Source organism: Nematostella vectensis, chromosome 7 (assembly GCF_932526225.1).
Source record: "Nematostella vectensis chromosome 7, jaNemVect1.1, whole genome shotgun sequence".
NCBI classification, from domain to species: Eukaryota; Metazoa; Cnidaria; class Anthozoa; order Actiniaria; family Edwardsiidae; genus Nematostella; species Nematostella vectensis.
The window spans coordinates 12316300-12330644 of record NC_064040.1 but is presented as its reverse complement, the minus strand read 5'-3'; the positions used below and the strand labels follow the sequence as shown (position 1 = coordinate 12330644).

Sequence of the window (14345 nt, the reverse complement as noted above, 5' to 3'; positions counted from 1 at the left end):
ACAGTTCAGCCTTTCTTCAAGGAAAAAAAAAATTCGTATACTATTTTTTTACACAGCAATTGTTGAATATTGTGCCTTTTTTTTAGTGCCAGTGGCAGCCACAGTCCGTGTCTTTCATGTCAAGATAGTCATAATCTGTGTTTACAATGAAGCAGTGAAGGCTGCAGTAGGTGCAGTCTTCCCCCCCTGAACAGGCCAAGAAAGGACAGGTGCAGAATGACGAACTCGTAGTGCTCACATTGTGCGTCAGGGGGAGACAGTCATACCATACGCCATTGAACTGAATAGACTCGTGGGCCATAGGGAAATCCTTGTTATCTGTGAAAGAAGGCGTAAGATCAGAATCCTTAATCGTTAGGCAATGGAGGCCAGCATCAAAGAGATATAAAGATAATAGCACCACAGCCGAAATGTGATCCTAAAGATCGTCCGTGTTTCCTTTTCTTTTTTTTTTTTTTTCATAATTCGGTTCTTTGACCAATTTAGGGGGAATTTCCAATTTCCCTCCGTCTCTTTTCTCCTGACAAAAAATGGAATTTTGCGATACTAAAAAGAATTTGAGGTGTACCAAACTTAACAGACAATAAGGTATTTTAGTAGGCCCGTAGCCAGGTGCTTTCTTTGATCATCTAGCAGACCATTTTCTCTTAAAAAGCTCTTGTAGTTTTTTCTCAGTTGTACCTTCCTGTCGAGTGGGATGATTCAGGGGCAAGCCTCATCCCCAGGCCTTTCCTTTGTCTGCTCTTTTCCGCAGGCCCCATGATGCAGCGCTGTCGCATATTTTATTTCCAATTTTATCTCTATTAGTGCTGACATACTTGGGCAAGGGGAAATTAAGCACTTAGCGAAAAGGAGTCTGGGGATGTGGCTAGGATGGTTATTCCGGACTCCTGGTCTGACTACTGGCCTTATTTTAGTATGCGTGTATACAAATATTTTCATCAAAAATGGATTAAGAAACACAGAGATGTCGGGAACTGTGCCTTTAAACTTACATTCTTTGCGTCCATCCATCACTCGCCCGGCCTGGAGCGAGCCAACTACGATTAGTAGAATCAGCACAACTCTCTTCATCAATCGCATCGTGACTTCCTCAAGAACGCGCATATCTGAATCACAAGATGTGTGACATCCTGGTGACAAACAGGACCCGTTTATTCTCAGTACAGTAAATGTAAGGAGTTTTTTTGGCGAGCAAGGAAGTTTTGCTTTCTCGCATAGCCGAGTAATGAACAAGTAAAGGCGACCGCAACATAGGAAGTTATAAGGCAATTAGTTGATCGTCTAGTTCTGTATATTTGCTACGAATGCCCAATAAATTTGATTGGACGGTTCTCTCTTTCAAGCGCAGTTGCTGATATTTTTTTGCACATGGATTTAAGAGATTAAAGACACTTACCTAAATATGATCGAATTTATCTGTTTCACATATATAGATATTTCTTATGATGCCTTTTTTTCTCTGGAAGACATTTTCTTTGGTTACTTTCACACACTTCGGTATACCATAGCTTTATACACCAAACATTTATAAAGCTGTAGAGATTTTGAAAAACAGTTTGGGGTGTCTTAATTATATGACAGTTTTTGTATGAGAATTATAGCCTGGGCATAAGCTTTTAGTGTGTAAAAGATTAAAAGCTTAATTAATAGGATTTTAACTAATATCGTACGGTCTGGTTTACTGTGTGAATCTCTAATACAGTACTTACTAGTGTTTTTTTAACTGATGGCAGAAGTGATGCCCACTTCGCTGCAGTGCAAGATTCTGTGCTCTCTGTATCCAAATAAAGTAGTCGAAATAAAAAAAATATTCGACAGGTAAGAATTCATATTAAAAGCTGCGATAATAACCCCACATGACACTTGTTGTCCTTGATGATCCGCACAATACGTCATATTTTGCGCTTATGCATCATCGGAAACCCAGGGCGTCGCGGAGATTGGGCACACAGGGAGCGCACGAGAAAGAGAAGTGAAAGACGTCTTTCACTCCTATTTTTTTCTCGCGCGCTCCCTGTGTGCCCAATCTCCGCGACGCCCTGGGTTTCCGATGATGCATAAGCGCAAAATATGACGTATTGTGCGGATCATCCGAGGTTCCCGAGGATGCGAGAAATGATATATACTGACAGAGATATGAAGAAAATAATACCTTAGGGATGACGAGATGTTGTATAAAACAATATTGCTGAGAAAGATATGAGGAAAATAATAAAAGAAAGTCCTCGGCGTGTACATGCGAGAACAAGCAAAAACTTGCAATAAAAATTTCATTTTCCCACAAAAATCAAAATACTTTACCGTAAATGATATAAACGCCTAGGGCGTTTTTTAAATTCAGATAGGGGTGTTCAATAGATAGAAGGCGTTTATTAAAGAGGGGTGTTCATTACAAACTATAACAATATAACAAAGCCAAGTGCAGTGGGGTTCTAATCTCAGTCAGGAGGATCGCTTAGCAAGCATTTCTTGACATTGAGCAAGTCTCAACAGGGGCTCAACCAGTAAAAGCCAAGCTCGGATTAGCAAAAAGGCAATTTTATTTGATTTTTATTACCGGAATTCTTATGTCGTTTGTTTTTTAGCTGGGGGGGGGGGGGTAGGGTGGGGGGGAGGGCGTTTATTTGAGATGGGCGTTCAATATCTTAACTTGTTGTAAGCTTAGGGAGGGGGGACGTTCTTTAGATAGGGGGCGTTTATTAGATCATTTACGGTAGACCTGAAATATTTTCTATATAAGCTCAAACAAATTGAAGACGTTAAGAGTTACCCAGCTAAAAAAAGCGCCACCTTTCGAACTAGCGCAGTAGCCCTTCCGCAGCGCCCCCAAAAAGAGCCCAGGGCCAGACTCGTACCCAGTCGTTATTTGCTGTTGGGCGGAAATCCAGAAGAACCCTGAAGCGCCTTCCGACCGGACCCCAAAACTGCATCCGGACCGTCATGCACTGTGCGCTTCTTCAACCTCCCCAGAATGCATCGCGCGGCGTCTAAGTCAAGCTTAGCCAGGGCGGGATGAATGTCATTTTTACCCAATCAAATCTCAAGACAGCCGTATTTATCCCTGGGTTAGCGCTAACCTGCTTTCTATGAACCTGCCCCAGGGTACTAAAACAAGTAGTCAGGAAATTCTCCTTGCTCGAATAAATACTTTTTTCGTCTTTATTTGTGCGCAAAATAACTACAAATGCACACCATAATTGTTTTGCAAAAAGTATAGTCTTCTTTTCGCGACGAAATAATCATCTGGTCTCTCTAGACCCCGCTAGCGAGCGTTTTTGCGTGACTCCGACCTCGGGGCGGCTGCAAAGGAGACTACGATTCGTGTAAATAGTTAAACTTTAACCTTCTCCAGACTGCTATTGACTACAGAGAGATGTGCGTCAGAGAGTGTGACGCTTTCGCATCCCTTACTGTGACCCAGAGGAGGTACGAGTAATATCCCATGATGCACAACGATCTCCCCAACGATCTCTCATGATACTTTGCGAATTCGAAACATATTACCGTTCTCCAGCGGCTGACTGTGTAGATGCGTTCTACATCCGAAAGGGAACGATATCCTGTCTCCGGACCATCAGAAGAAACTCTGCGACTGCCTTAATAGATACATCGCTCATCTATATCTTTTGTGTTGGTAAAGCCGAGTTCCCTGTGGCTGTAGCGGGAGTTGAGTGGTTTCTGCTTGTTTGTCACCAAATTCACGTGAGTTTTATCGAGAAAATCAGAGATCGCAGAAACGCGCTGATCCCCGCTACCGCGAATGTCCCCTCGAGTTTTGAGCACCAAAGAAGCCCTGTATTAGCTCGTATCAATTCTGCATCGAATCTTAAGGTAAGGGCGATAACATTGGCCGAATTTGAATGTCTAGGAGTTTGTAGTTGAGTCAAAATTAAGCTAGAGTGAGGAATTTTCACACATTTGTTTTGTAGTTTGATGGCTAAAACTGATCTCTAAATGATCTGATCTGAGCTGATCTCTAAAACGAGGAACGGGGAATCGGGGAACGATAAAACGGGGAATACTAAAACGGGGAATCTCTAAAACAGGGAATACTAGAACGGGGAATCTCTAAAAAGGGGAATACTAAAACGGGGAATCTCTAAAATGGGGAATACTAAAACGGGGAATCTTTAAAACGGGGAATACTAAAACGGGGAATCTCTAAAACAGGGAATACTAAAACGGGGAATCTCTAAAAAGGGGAATACTAAAACGGGGAATCTCTAAAATGGGGAATACTAAAACGGGGAATCTCTAAAACGAGGAATACTAAAACGGGGAATCTCTAAAACAGGGAATACTAAAACGGGGAATCTCTAAAATGGAAATACTAAAACGAGGAATCTCTGAAATGGGGAATACGAAAACGAGGAATCTCTAAAATGGGGAATACTAAAACGAGGAATCTCTAAAATGGGGAATACTAAAACGAGGAATCTCTAAAATGGGGAATGCTAAAACGAGGAATCTCTAAAACAGGGAATACTAGAACGGGGAATCTCTAAAAAGGGGAATACTAAAACGGGGAATCTCTAAAGAGGGAATACTAAAACGGGGAATCTCTAAAACAGCGAATACTAAAACGGGGAATCTCTAAAAAGGGGAATACTAAAACGGGGAATCTCTAAAAAGGGGAATACTAAAACGGGGAATCTCTAAAATGGGGAATACTAAAACGGGGAATCTCTAAAACGAGGAATACTAAAACGGGGAATCTCTAAAACAGGGAATACTAAAACGGGGAATCTCTAAAATGGAAATACTAAAACGAGGAATCTCTGAAATGGGGAATACGAAAACGAGGAATCTCTAAAATGGGGAATACTAAAACGAGGAATCTTTAAAATGGAAATACTAAAACGAGGAATCTCTAAAATGGGGAATGCTAAAACGAGGAATCTCTAAAACAGGGAATACTAAAACTGGGAATCTCTAAAACGGGGAATACTAAAACGGAAGACAAACAAAGGGCCGAGTCAGGAAACGAGTTAGAAACCGAGCTTAAAAAGGTCTTAGATAATAGGCGACGAGCACTTTGAGTCGGAGATTTATTATCCTGACAAGATTGTGTAAAAAAAAATTTTGACGAAGAAGAAAAACAATCTGACAAGACGGCGAGCGCCACCGATAGCCAAGAAATACATAGCTTATTTATATCGGACAAACAAACAAAAGAATAAATAACAAGGGGTGCAAATACCCCCCAAAAAAGAAAAACAATTTGACAAGACGGCGAGCGCCACCGATAGCCAAGAAATAAATTAATCGGACAAACAAACAAAAGAATAAATAACAAGGGATGCAAATACCCAAAAAAGTATCTTTAGGATAATGCAGCTTCTTTGTAAATGCAATATTCTATCAAATCACCTTCAGTTGTGACTCCTGAAAAGTGCACTGAAGACTCCACTGCCCACCTTTTGCCGCCACTGGACCTGACTGATGTGCTACAATGCAATTGCTTCTCGCCTACACCTTCTTGCTTGTGCAGCTTCGACAAAGCACTGCCCGGATCTGGATCTCCTCTACAGCCCGCTGAAAGCTTGCACAATCTATTAAGGTAATTCCCTTGAAATAGTTCTTCAACAGAGAATTTTTTAAAACTTGACATAAACAATATTGAAGTTAAGGGCTTTCAAAAAATGTAATAAAAAATGGGAGTACCGACCTCGTTTTCACAACAGAGGGGCGTAGGAAAAACGCAAGGAAAAATCCCAACTCTTAGTTTTCAAAAAGAGTGCCTATAGTCTTTAGAAAATTAAGTTCTGTTTGTCGAGCTGCCAAAATCCGATCTCCTAAACAATAACCCGCAGTAGCTAATGTTCAAAACAAATCACATTTTAAGAGATCGCACTAAAAGACATTGTTTTCGCCACTATTCATACTGTAAAAAGCGTATTTTTACGGCTTTTAAGAAAAATAACAAAACTTCTACAACCCAACTTTTTTCTTCTTTCAGTATATCATTTTCCCGTATATATTTAACTATTTGAGCAAATAAAAAATGGGGGTAACCGACTTCGTTTTTCTGTCAAAGCGATTTTAAGTAAAAAACGCGCGCCTTTTGCTGTGTTTTCTTGTACAACTGTGGCGCACGCGCACTTAATACCGGAAAATTCGAACAAACAGCGCGCGCCACTATGCCCAGAAGGGGTGCGCAGTGCAATTCAAGGGAATTACCTTAATCGAAAACGATCTAGACGATCTCCTGTTGTCCTTGAGCGATCCCTCGTCATCCGAGTCCGCCTCCTTTCCTTCCAACTCTAGCGCAACTCCGCAAACTGTCCCTGCGCCTCCGACTGCCGTGCTCTTCTCAGAACAGTTTAAACTGAAAGGATCTATGTGGGGGGGACGATACCAAAAGGCCCTTGAAATTGCTGCTAAAAAGCGGGCTGAAAAGTGTGACATTGAATTGATAATTGTACCTGAGCCGACAAATATACGTGACAAGAATGCTATCAGTTTTGCCGTGGTTGACAACGGATGTGAGAGAATTATTGGGTATTGTTCTTTGGAAAAACTGCCCAAGCTTACCAGGGCCTTGAGAGACGAAACTGTTAAGTATGTGAACCTGCAAACTTTGACGAGAAAATGGATAATGAGTGAACGAAAGTTTAAATTTGAGGCAATTGTGGTAATAGTCAAAGAGGGTCCTTGGGGGAGGGCACACCGGTACAATAGTAATATAGAATAGTATCAATTGCAGAGTATATGACCAGGTGTTTAACCAGGATTAGGGCATATACACCTATTTCAAAATAGGTTGCACTCAAGAATGGAAGAATTGTAACCCGCACTGCTTCATGGGTTATGCGCCTTTAAACCAGTACACATCTGCATGACTTTCAAATGTCAAGATTTTGCCACTTTTTTGTCCTCCACAACACATTAATTTACCAAGTGCAACCTTAATATTTGAAGTAGATGTATATAATATTTAAAGTTTGAAATCCAGAGATTTTTCAATTAGAGAATGGGGATTCCATGTCGCCCTTAGCTACCTGGGGTTTAAATATATTTTTTTTTCTAAAGACTTAGTTTGGCAATTCTTCATGTATAGCAGTGGGAAACAAAATGTAAATAGAATAAAAAATTATTTGTCATCACCAATGATTGGGTTTTCAGGTGGTCTATTGATATTTAAGGTTTCACAGTTACAGTTTTTCAAATTTTATAATTAAAAAAAAGGACACTTGTCCTTCCCATTTTCAAGGTTTCTTCTATATTTTATTTATTTATTCTTGAGTTTACAGTTATGCATTTTTATTGTTCGTGAAATTTGTCCGTATCCATTTGGTAGGAGTCTTGTCTATAATAAGAACATCTCTCATATTTATGAAATAGAGTGGTTTACAAAAACCTGTGCAATAAAGTTTAAAGACATTAGAGTGTATTAGTGATGCATAAGCTAAAGTGTATTTCACAGGTTTGTAAAGGCATTCAAGATGTTCATTTGAATAAGCATGCAACCAATTGTTACTAAGTTTCATTATTAGAATTTTTAAGAATATAATATGCGATAATTTTTTCTTCTTCTAAACAATAGCTCCTCAATCAATTTCAAAATGCTCTATTTAGTGAATTATGAATAGCACCCATGATTAAAAAATAATAGTAACTATGCATGTTTATCTGGGTATTGTAAAGCCAGATACAAATCGAATATACTTGTGTCCACATGGGGTTGTAAAAAAGAGCAAGGCACCTTTATTGCCTTCAGTGCTTTTTTCTGCAGTGAATTTAAACAATTGGTACATAAGAGCACAACAAAACGTCTCAATGTAATTTGACCAAGTATCAATCTACACTACTAGTATCAATCTACACTCTGCTTAGGTAATAAAATTCCAATTTCCAAGTACTTCATGTTTTATATGAAACTAACAAATTACTTGATAGAAATTTTAACACAGGCCCAAGGAATAATAATAAAAAAAGAATCATGATACTATATCCTTGAAACAATGTATCTGCCCAACACTCAAATATAGCCTGGTTTGAGACAAAGAAAAATAAATACAAATCCAAAAACAAATAAATGCCTCTTCGTACCCTATCAATGGCAATTCTAATGCCAGAAAGGAAAAAAAAAATCATTAGGTGCATCTTGGTTGTGGAAGGTGTGCACATGGCTTGAAGATTCTCTGCCTGATGGTACGCTGGTTCCTGGTTGGCAGAAAAGACCGTCCTGCCACAAAGATAGAGGAATCCTCTCTGCTGTTGAGAGAGAGTCTGTGAAGACGTAAGGGGTGTTCCTGAGGATCCTCATCACTGCTAGCGTCATCATCATCATTGTTGTTGAATGAGGGGAGTGGCTGGCCGAAATCTCTAAAACGCTCATTTACCGTCCAATAGTAGAACAGTAAATCAGGGCTCATCCACTTGCAGAACTCCCTGCAAATTGCAGTGACAATAATCACAAGGGGTCTAGGAATTTTTGAAGGAGGGGAAGGCACTTAACAGGAGAAGGGGGGGAGGGTGGTCAGGGGCTGGCTCTTTTGCAGTGGATACTCAGGGAAGGGGATTTACTTGGACCAGACTCAATGCTAGTTGTGGTGGATATAATTAAAATATAGAAGTTTACCTCGAAAGTTTCTGCCAAGCAAACTTAAAATCCTTCAGGGTGAAAATGTTTCCAAGGAAACGCTGCACAAGTGCAAAGAATGCTTTAACATTATCTGTTCTTCCAGCTCTTGGATGCTCTTCGTATCCAATGGCGGGATTTTGGCGCCGACGATACTCCATGGACTCGACATTACATGTGACAGCGATCACAGATTCGCGAGAAAACACACATATTCCTTTGAGGTGTATAAAGAAAAAAAAAATTTAAAGAATAATAAATAAACAAATTAGCTTGTCTATTACAAAAAAATAATTTCTTGTTTTCCTTTGGAAAGGGGTGGGGGTGTAGATGCTTATGTGTGTGTGTAGTAGCTACTGACTTTCATAAGAATTAATTTTACAATATTTGAAAGCTGGTGAAATCTGTGAAAACCCTCACTTTAATACCAAATATGAAATATATAAGTTAATGGCAGAAATGCATCGAAAACACCCTCTTACCGTCTATTCTAAGCCATGTTTAAATTTACCTGTTGATATCCATTAGTCTAAAGTCATAGCTGACTCTGTGCCATGGCATCCAGTTGTCGAGTATCATGTTTAGCATGGCATAGTTCTTTCTGCTCCTCTCAAGCTCCTTCTGCCATCTGCAGCCTCTGTTACAATATCTGGGTTCCCTGTGGTAAGAACAATAAAGTCCCGGATGCAGCCCTCCATCTTGACTACAGAGCTAAACACTCGTGTTGTTGTCTTTCTCTGATCTTCTCGTGAGATTATCTACTGTTAACCCACATCTTGAAACATGGTGGCAGCGTGGTTAGCTAATTTATCTTGATCTCAACTGGAAATTCAAGTTGTGGGCTGTGTTTTGACGAATTTCCTTGCTAAATTCGCGTTCAAAACTCGCTCGACTCTCGACCTCAGACCACGTGGATTGAACCTACACTGCTCTGTACTGTGCCATGCCTGCTACTGGCGAATCTGAAAAGACTCCTCCACCTGCAGCATCATCTTTTTAGCCGGGTTATGCCTTCAAACCGCCTGAGCCCGTGAAATTGGCAAAGAATGGAGTTGAAAGTTGGAAAATATGGAAACAGCTGTGGCAGCATTATTGTATCGTCTCTAACGCCGATTCACACTCGCCTCAATTCAAGAAATCTCTCTTGATCTCTACCATGGGAATAGAAGCTTTACAAATCTACAATGGCTGTGACCCTGTAGAAACTGACACTGCTAAAGATATACTAACCAAACTTGATGCTCACATACTTGGTGAAACCAACGAGACCTTCGAGAGGTACAAGTTCAACACTCGAGTCCAGAAACCTGATAAGAGTATTGACAGCTATGTTGCAAGCCTGAAGACATTGGCCGAGACTTGCAATTTCTGTGAGTGCTTGAAAACTTCCTTACTGAGGGATAGAGTGGTACTTGGTGTGAAAGATGATCATACCAGAAAGCGTCTGCTGCAAGAAGGAAAACTCACTCTACAGAAAGCACTTGACATTTGTCACAGTTATGAGAAAAGGTCTGATCAACTGAAGATTATTTCTGGAAAGGAAGAGGAGGTACACCGATTGAATATAAACATGCAAAAAACAAAAGGAGCTTCACATGGTCAAAGGAACAAGCCAGTAGGTAATGGTAAACCTGGAGGCACGAATCCTCGTCAAGCTGCTAAATGCACATTTTGTGGCTATTCTCACACTCTAAAGAAGGAATTCTGCAAAGCTTGGGGGAAGAGAGGCAATAATTGCAAGGCTCCCAACCATTTCTCGAGTTGCTGTCCAAGTTTGGGTGGCAAGAAACAAGTCCATACTGTTGGTGACTGATCTGACTCCGATTCCTCTGCTGAAATGGTATGCCCAGTCATATCTGAATCAATTAACTCTGTCTCTAGTGGTCCCATGTATGCTGAGATGTGTCTAATGTACGAAGAGGATAATAAGAAGTTTTGTAGACGTTTATTCAACGGTGAAACGAGCCATGAGTCTTGCACAATCTATAAGGGTCCTGGGTCACGTTCTGAGCACGTGCTCTGTCACGCAACTTGTCACATCTTCCCTCTTTTAACAGTAACGCTAATGGTTGGTTAAAACAACATTATAACAATCAAAGGGTAAAAATCGAAATTTTACAACAAAAATCATACGATGGATTATTACTAATGTTCAGTGTCCTAACAGTTTCAATGTTATTTTGGCACATAGTCTTTGAGCCATGCAGGAGGCTTCACCTCCCGCCGAGGCCTTGTTATAGCCTGTGAAGAATCTGGTGGCATGGCAACCTGGCTGGGTTGCTGCTGAGCATCATCGGGTTCTGGTGATTCCAGAACATCAGGTACTTGGCTGTTTGTTTCTCCAGTGCTGATCAACTGTCGGCGGTTTCGTCGGTAGGTGGTACCTTCCGTCTCGACGTTGTAGCTCCTAGGTCCGGCTTGACCTAAACACGTACCAGGCGTCCACGTGTCTTGTCCTGGTAGCTTCATGCGCACAGTTTCGCCGACAGCGATGGGCTCCTGGGGCTTGCTGTGCTTATCGTAATAAAACTTCTGGCGTTGCTTGGTACCTATCAACTTCCTGGTGTCCTCTTCAGTGTTGTAGCTAGGCTGTAGTAGGGAACCAGCCACAGGGAGAAGTGTTTTGCATCGACGTCCGAAAAGGCGCTGGGCCGGGCTAGTTCCGATTCCAGCAGTCGGAGTATTCCGCCAGTCGAGAAGTGCTTGGAATTCTGACCCCCCGGATGTCTTGCATTTTTTAAACAGCCTCTTTACTGTCTGTACAGCATTTTCCGCTTTCCCATTTGCTTGGGCATATCTTGGGGATGACGTCTTGTGTTCGAACATCCAGGTCTTGGCAAATACACTAAACTCCGCTGATGCGAACTGCGGTCCATTGTCGGTTATAAGGGTGTCTGGGATGCCAAACCTGGCAAATATTGCCTTCAGCTCCTTTATTATTGCTCGTGACGTCACTGTGTTAAGCCGGGCCACTTCTATGTAGTTGCTGAAGTAGTCACTGACCACTAGCAGTGTTCGGTTGTCGAGCTCACAGAGGTCAGCTGAGACCTTTCCCCACGGTCGAGCGACAAACTTATGTTGGAGAATTGGCTCCTTTCGTTGGCCACTGCGATGAGTCAAACATACTTCGCATTTTGTGATGTACTCCTTCAACTCGACAGTCATCCGCGGCCAGAAAAACGTGTCTCTTGCTCGTCTTATGCAGCCTTCTATACCGATGTGGGATGAGTGTGTCTTTTCCATAAGCTCCTTCCTCAGGGCTCTAGGAACCACCAACTGTTGGCCTTTAAAGATGAGTTCTTCTTGGACAGTTAGCTCGTCTCGAATATCAAAGTAAGGATGCACGCACTCCGGCAGGTCTGTTTTGCTCTCTGGCCAACCTCTCTTTATAACCTCTCGAAGGTTTTGTTGCACCGCATCATCTACTGCTGCATTTTTGAGTTGCTGCCAAGTCTCTTCTCTCACTGGCATCCATGATCGATGGTCAATCTCCTCCAGCTCCCTGGTACACTCCCAGGCGTTGACTTCGGGTAGGTAAGCTCTGCTTAGGGTGTCAGCCAAGTAAAGATCTTTGCCTTTCTTGTACTTCACATTGAGACTGTAACTCTGCAGACTCAGCAGCATTCGTTGTAGGCGTTTCGGAGCAGTCGCCAGAGGTTTGATGAAGATTGGTTCCAAAGGCTTGTGATCAGTCTCGATGTTGACGACTTCGCGGCCGTAGACGTACGTATGGAAACGGTCACACGCAAAGACAATCGCGAGCAGCTCCTTCTCAATCTGTGCATAACGCGTCTCAGCGGGCGTGAGTGCACGTGATGCGTAGGCTACTGGTTGGCCATTCTGTAGTAATGCGGCACCCAATCCGCTCTGCGACGCATCGCACTGAAGTGTAATCTCCTCGTCTAGGTTGTAGTACCGCAATACTGGAGTGACTGTAACGGCATCCTTTAGCTTTTCAAACGCAGACTGTTGCGCATCATCCCAGATGAACTGCACGTCGCTCTGTGTGAGATCCCTCAGCGGCTTTGTGATGTCTGACAGCTGGGGCAGGAACTTTGCAAGGTATTGGGCTAGGCCTAACAGACGCTGTACCCCAAGCTTGTCGGTCGGTGAGGGCATGTCCACAATTGCTCGCACTTTAGCAGGGTCGACTTTAAGTCCCTTGTCAGTTGCTATGTGGCCAATGAAGAGTAACTCTGATTTCCTAAGTCTCATCTTGTCGGGATTCAGGTGTATGTCCCGTTGATCACAACGGTTTAGGAATGCCAGGAGGTTCCTGTCGTGATCCGCCGTTGCCTCCTCGTAGCTCTCGCCATAGCCCACTACCAGGAAATCATCAGCAACAACTTCGGTTCCAGTCAGACCTTCGGCAAATTCATGCATCTTTCTTTGAAACACTTCTGGTGCTGAGGAGATCCCGAAAGGCATTCTCTTCCATCGGTATCGGCCAAACGGTGTATGGAAAGTTGTTAGATAGGTCGACTCTTCCTCTAGCTGGACGTGCCAGAAACCGTTGCGGACATCCAACAACGTGAACACCTTGGCACCGTGTAATCGTGTTGCAACCTCTTCTATGGTTGGTAGGGGATAGTTTTCCCTCTGGATGGCTTTGTTGAGATCCTTTGGGTCTAGGCATATTCGCAGTTTTCCATCTTTCTTGGGAACTACTACCATAGAGCTGATCCACGAGGTGGGTGTGGTCACCGGTGCTATTATCTCTTTGTCCACTAGATCATTCAAGGTTTTCTTGAGCTGGGGTCTTAGGGCTACTGCAACTCTTCGTGGTGCGTGTTGTACTGGTTGAGTCATCTAAAAGATGGACGGAGAGTCAAATTCCAGGTTGATTGCGGTGCCACAGTCAATGTTATAAATCAAAAATATGTGCCGCAAAACACACAACTCCAAGAATCAAAAAATACACTGAGCATGTACAACAAAACTACTCTTAAACCAGTGGGAAAGTGTCGGATTATCACTATAAATCTGATTACGAAAAAGAAGTATAATGTCATGTTTGAAGTTGTGAAAGAGGATTAAACACCCTTGCTTAGCAGAAAAGCAGCGGAACAGATAAAGCTCATCACGATCAACTATGATAACTTCAAGCAGGTCCATGTAGTCGCTGATGGATTCACAGAATTAGTGACAGAATACAAAGCTGTGTTTGATGACACTGCTGTAGGATGTTTCTCAGGAAAAGTAAATCTCAAGGTTGATGGCAATGCTGTGCCTACTCAAAGTCCACCACGACGAGTACCTATCAGTGTTAAACCTGCACTTGAAAAAGAGTTACACAACCTTGTCAAGCTTGGAGTCCTGAAGCCTGTAACTGAGCCAACTCAATGGTGCTCACAGATCTCTATACAGAAGAAGAAGAATGACCAGCTCAGGATCTGTCTTGACCCAAGAGTCTTGAATGAAGCTCTTCAGAGGGAAATATACCCTCTCCCGACAATTGATGATATCCTGCCTGAGCTCGCCAATGCTAAGCTGTTCAGTAAGTTTGATCTTGCTCATGGTTACTTGCACTGTGAACTTGATGAAGAGAGTAGTTACATAACCACATTCATCACTGTGAATGGCAGATTTCGTTGGTGTCGTCTCCCATTTGGTCTCAAAGTCAGTTCTGAGATATTCCAGCGTAAGCTCATGAAGAGTCTATCAGGTCTTCGTGGAGTGGTCTGTGTGGCTGATGACATTCTAGTTTATGGACATTCTGAGGGTGACCATCATGAGAAATTGAGAAATCTACTTGATG

The 14345-nt window shown here is 42.2% G+C and overlaps 2 protein-coding genes and 1 long non-coding RNA gene across 3 annotated transcripts in view; 1 reads left to right on the top strand and 2 right to left on the bottom strand.

Moving 5' to 3' along the window:
- Positions 1-51: 51 nt before the first annotated feature.
- LOC116617330 lies at positions 52-1836 on the bottom strand. The gene is made up of 3 exons (XR_007312244.1): positions 1713-1836; positions 996-1133; positions 52-318 (listed from the first exon to the last, which is right to left on the bottom strand). It is a non-coding gene; the product is annotated as an uncharacterized LOC116617330 (long non-coding RNA).
- Positions 1837-3455: 1619 nt separating this feature from the next.
- The window catches only part of LOC5510775 (protein-glucosylgalactosylhydroxylysine glucosidase), a 33591-nt gene continuing 22701 nt past the window's right edge, over positions 3456-14345 (top strand). Inside the window, exons 1-2 of the mRNA XM_032379960.2 lie at positions 3456-3834; positions 5380-5563. The gene's annotated coding sequence lies outside the window, so the exon portion shown is untranslated. The remainder of the gene's footprint in view (positions 3835-5379; positions 5564-14345) is intronic.
- Positions 7477-9166, bottom strand: LOC125556792. The gene is made up of 3 exons (XM_048730271.1): positions 9099-9166; positions 8588-8812; positions 7477-8397 (listed from the first exon to the last, which is right to left on the bottom strand). Exons 1-3 carry the CDS (start codon positions 9164-9166, stop codon positions 8100-8102), a joined length of 591 nt encoding a protein of 196 aa, XP_048586228.1. The 3' UTR covers positions 7477-8099.

Bases quoted from the DNA above. Each gene is read 5' to 3' on its own strand.
- LOC125556792 (XM_048730271.1), bottom strand. From the start codon at position 9,166: ATGATACTCGACAACTGGATGCCATGGCACAGAGTCAGCTATGACTTT. The intron at 8,813-9,098 runs GTAAATTTAAAC...TTTCTTTATACA, and splicing joins AGACTAATGGATATCAACAG to CCTCAAAGGAATATGTGTGT. The intron at 8,398-8,587 runs GTAAACTTCTAT...TGCAATTTGCAG, and splicing joins GCTTGGCAGAAACTTTCGAG to GGAGTTCTGCAAGTGGATGA.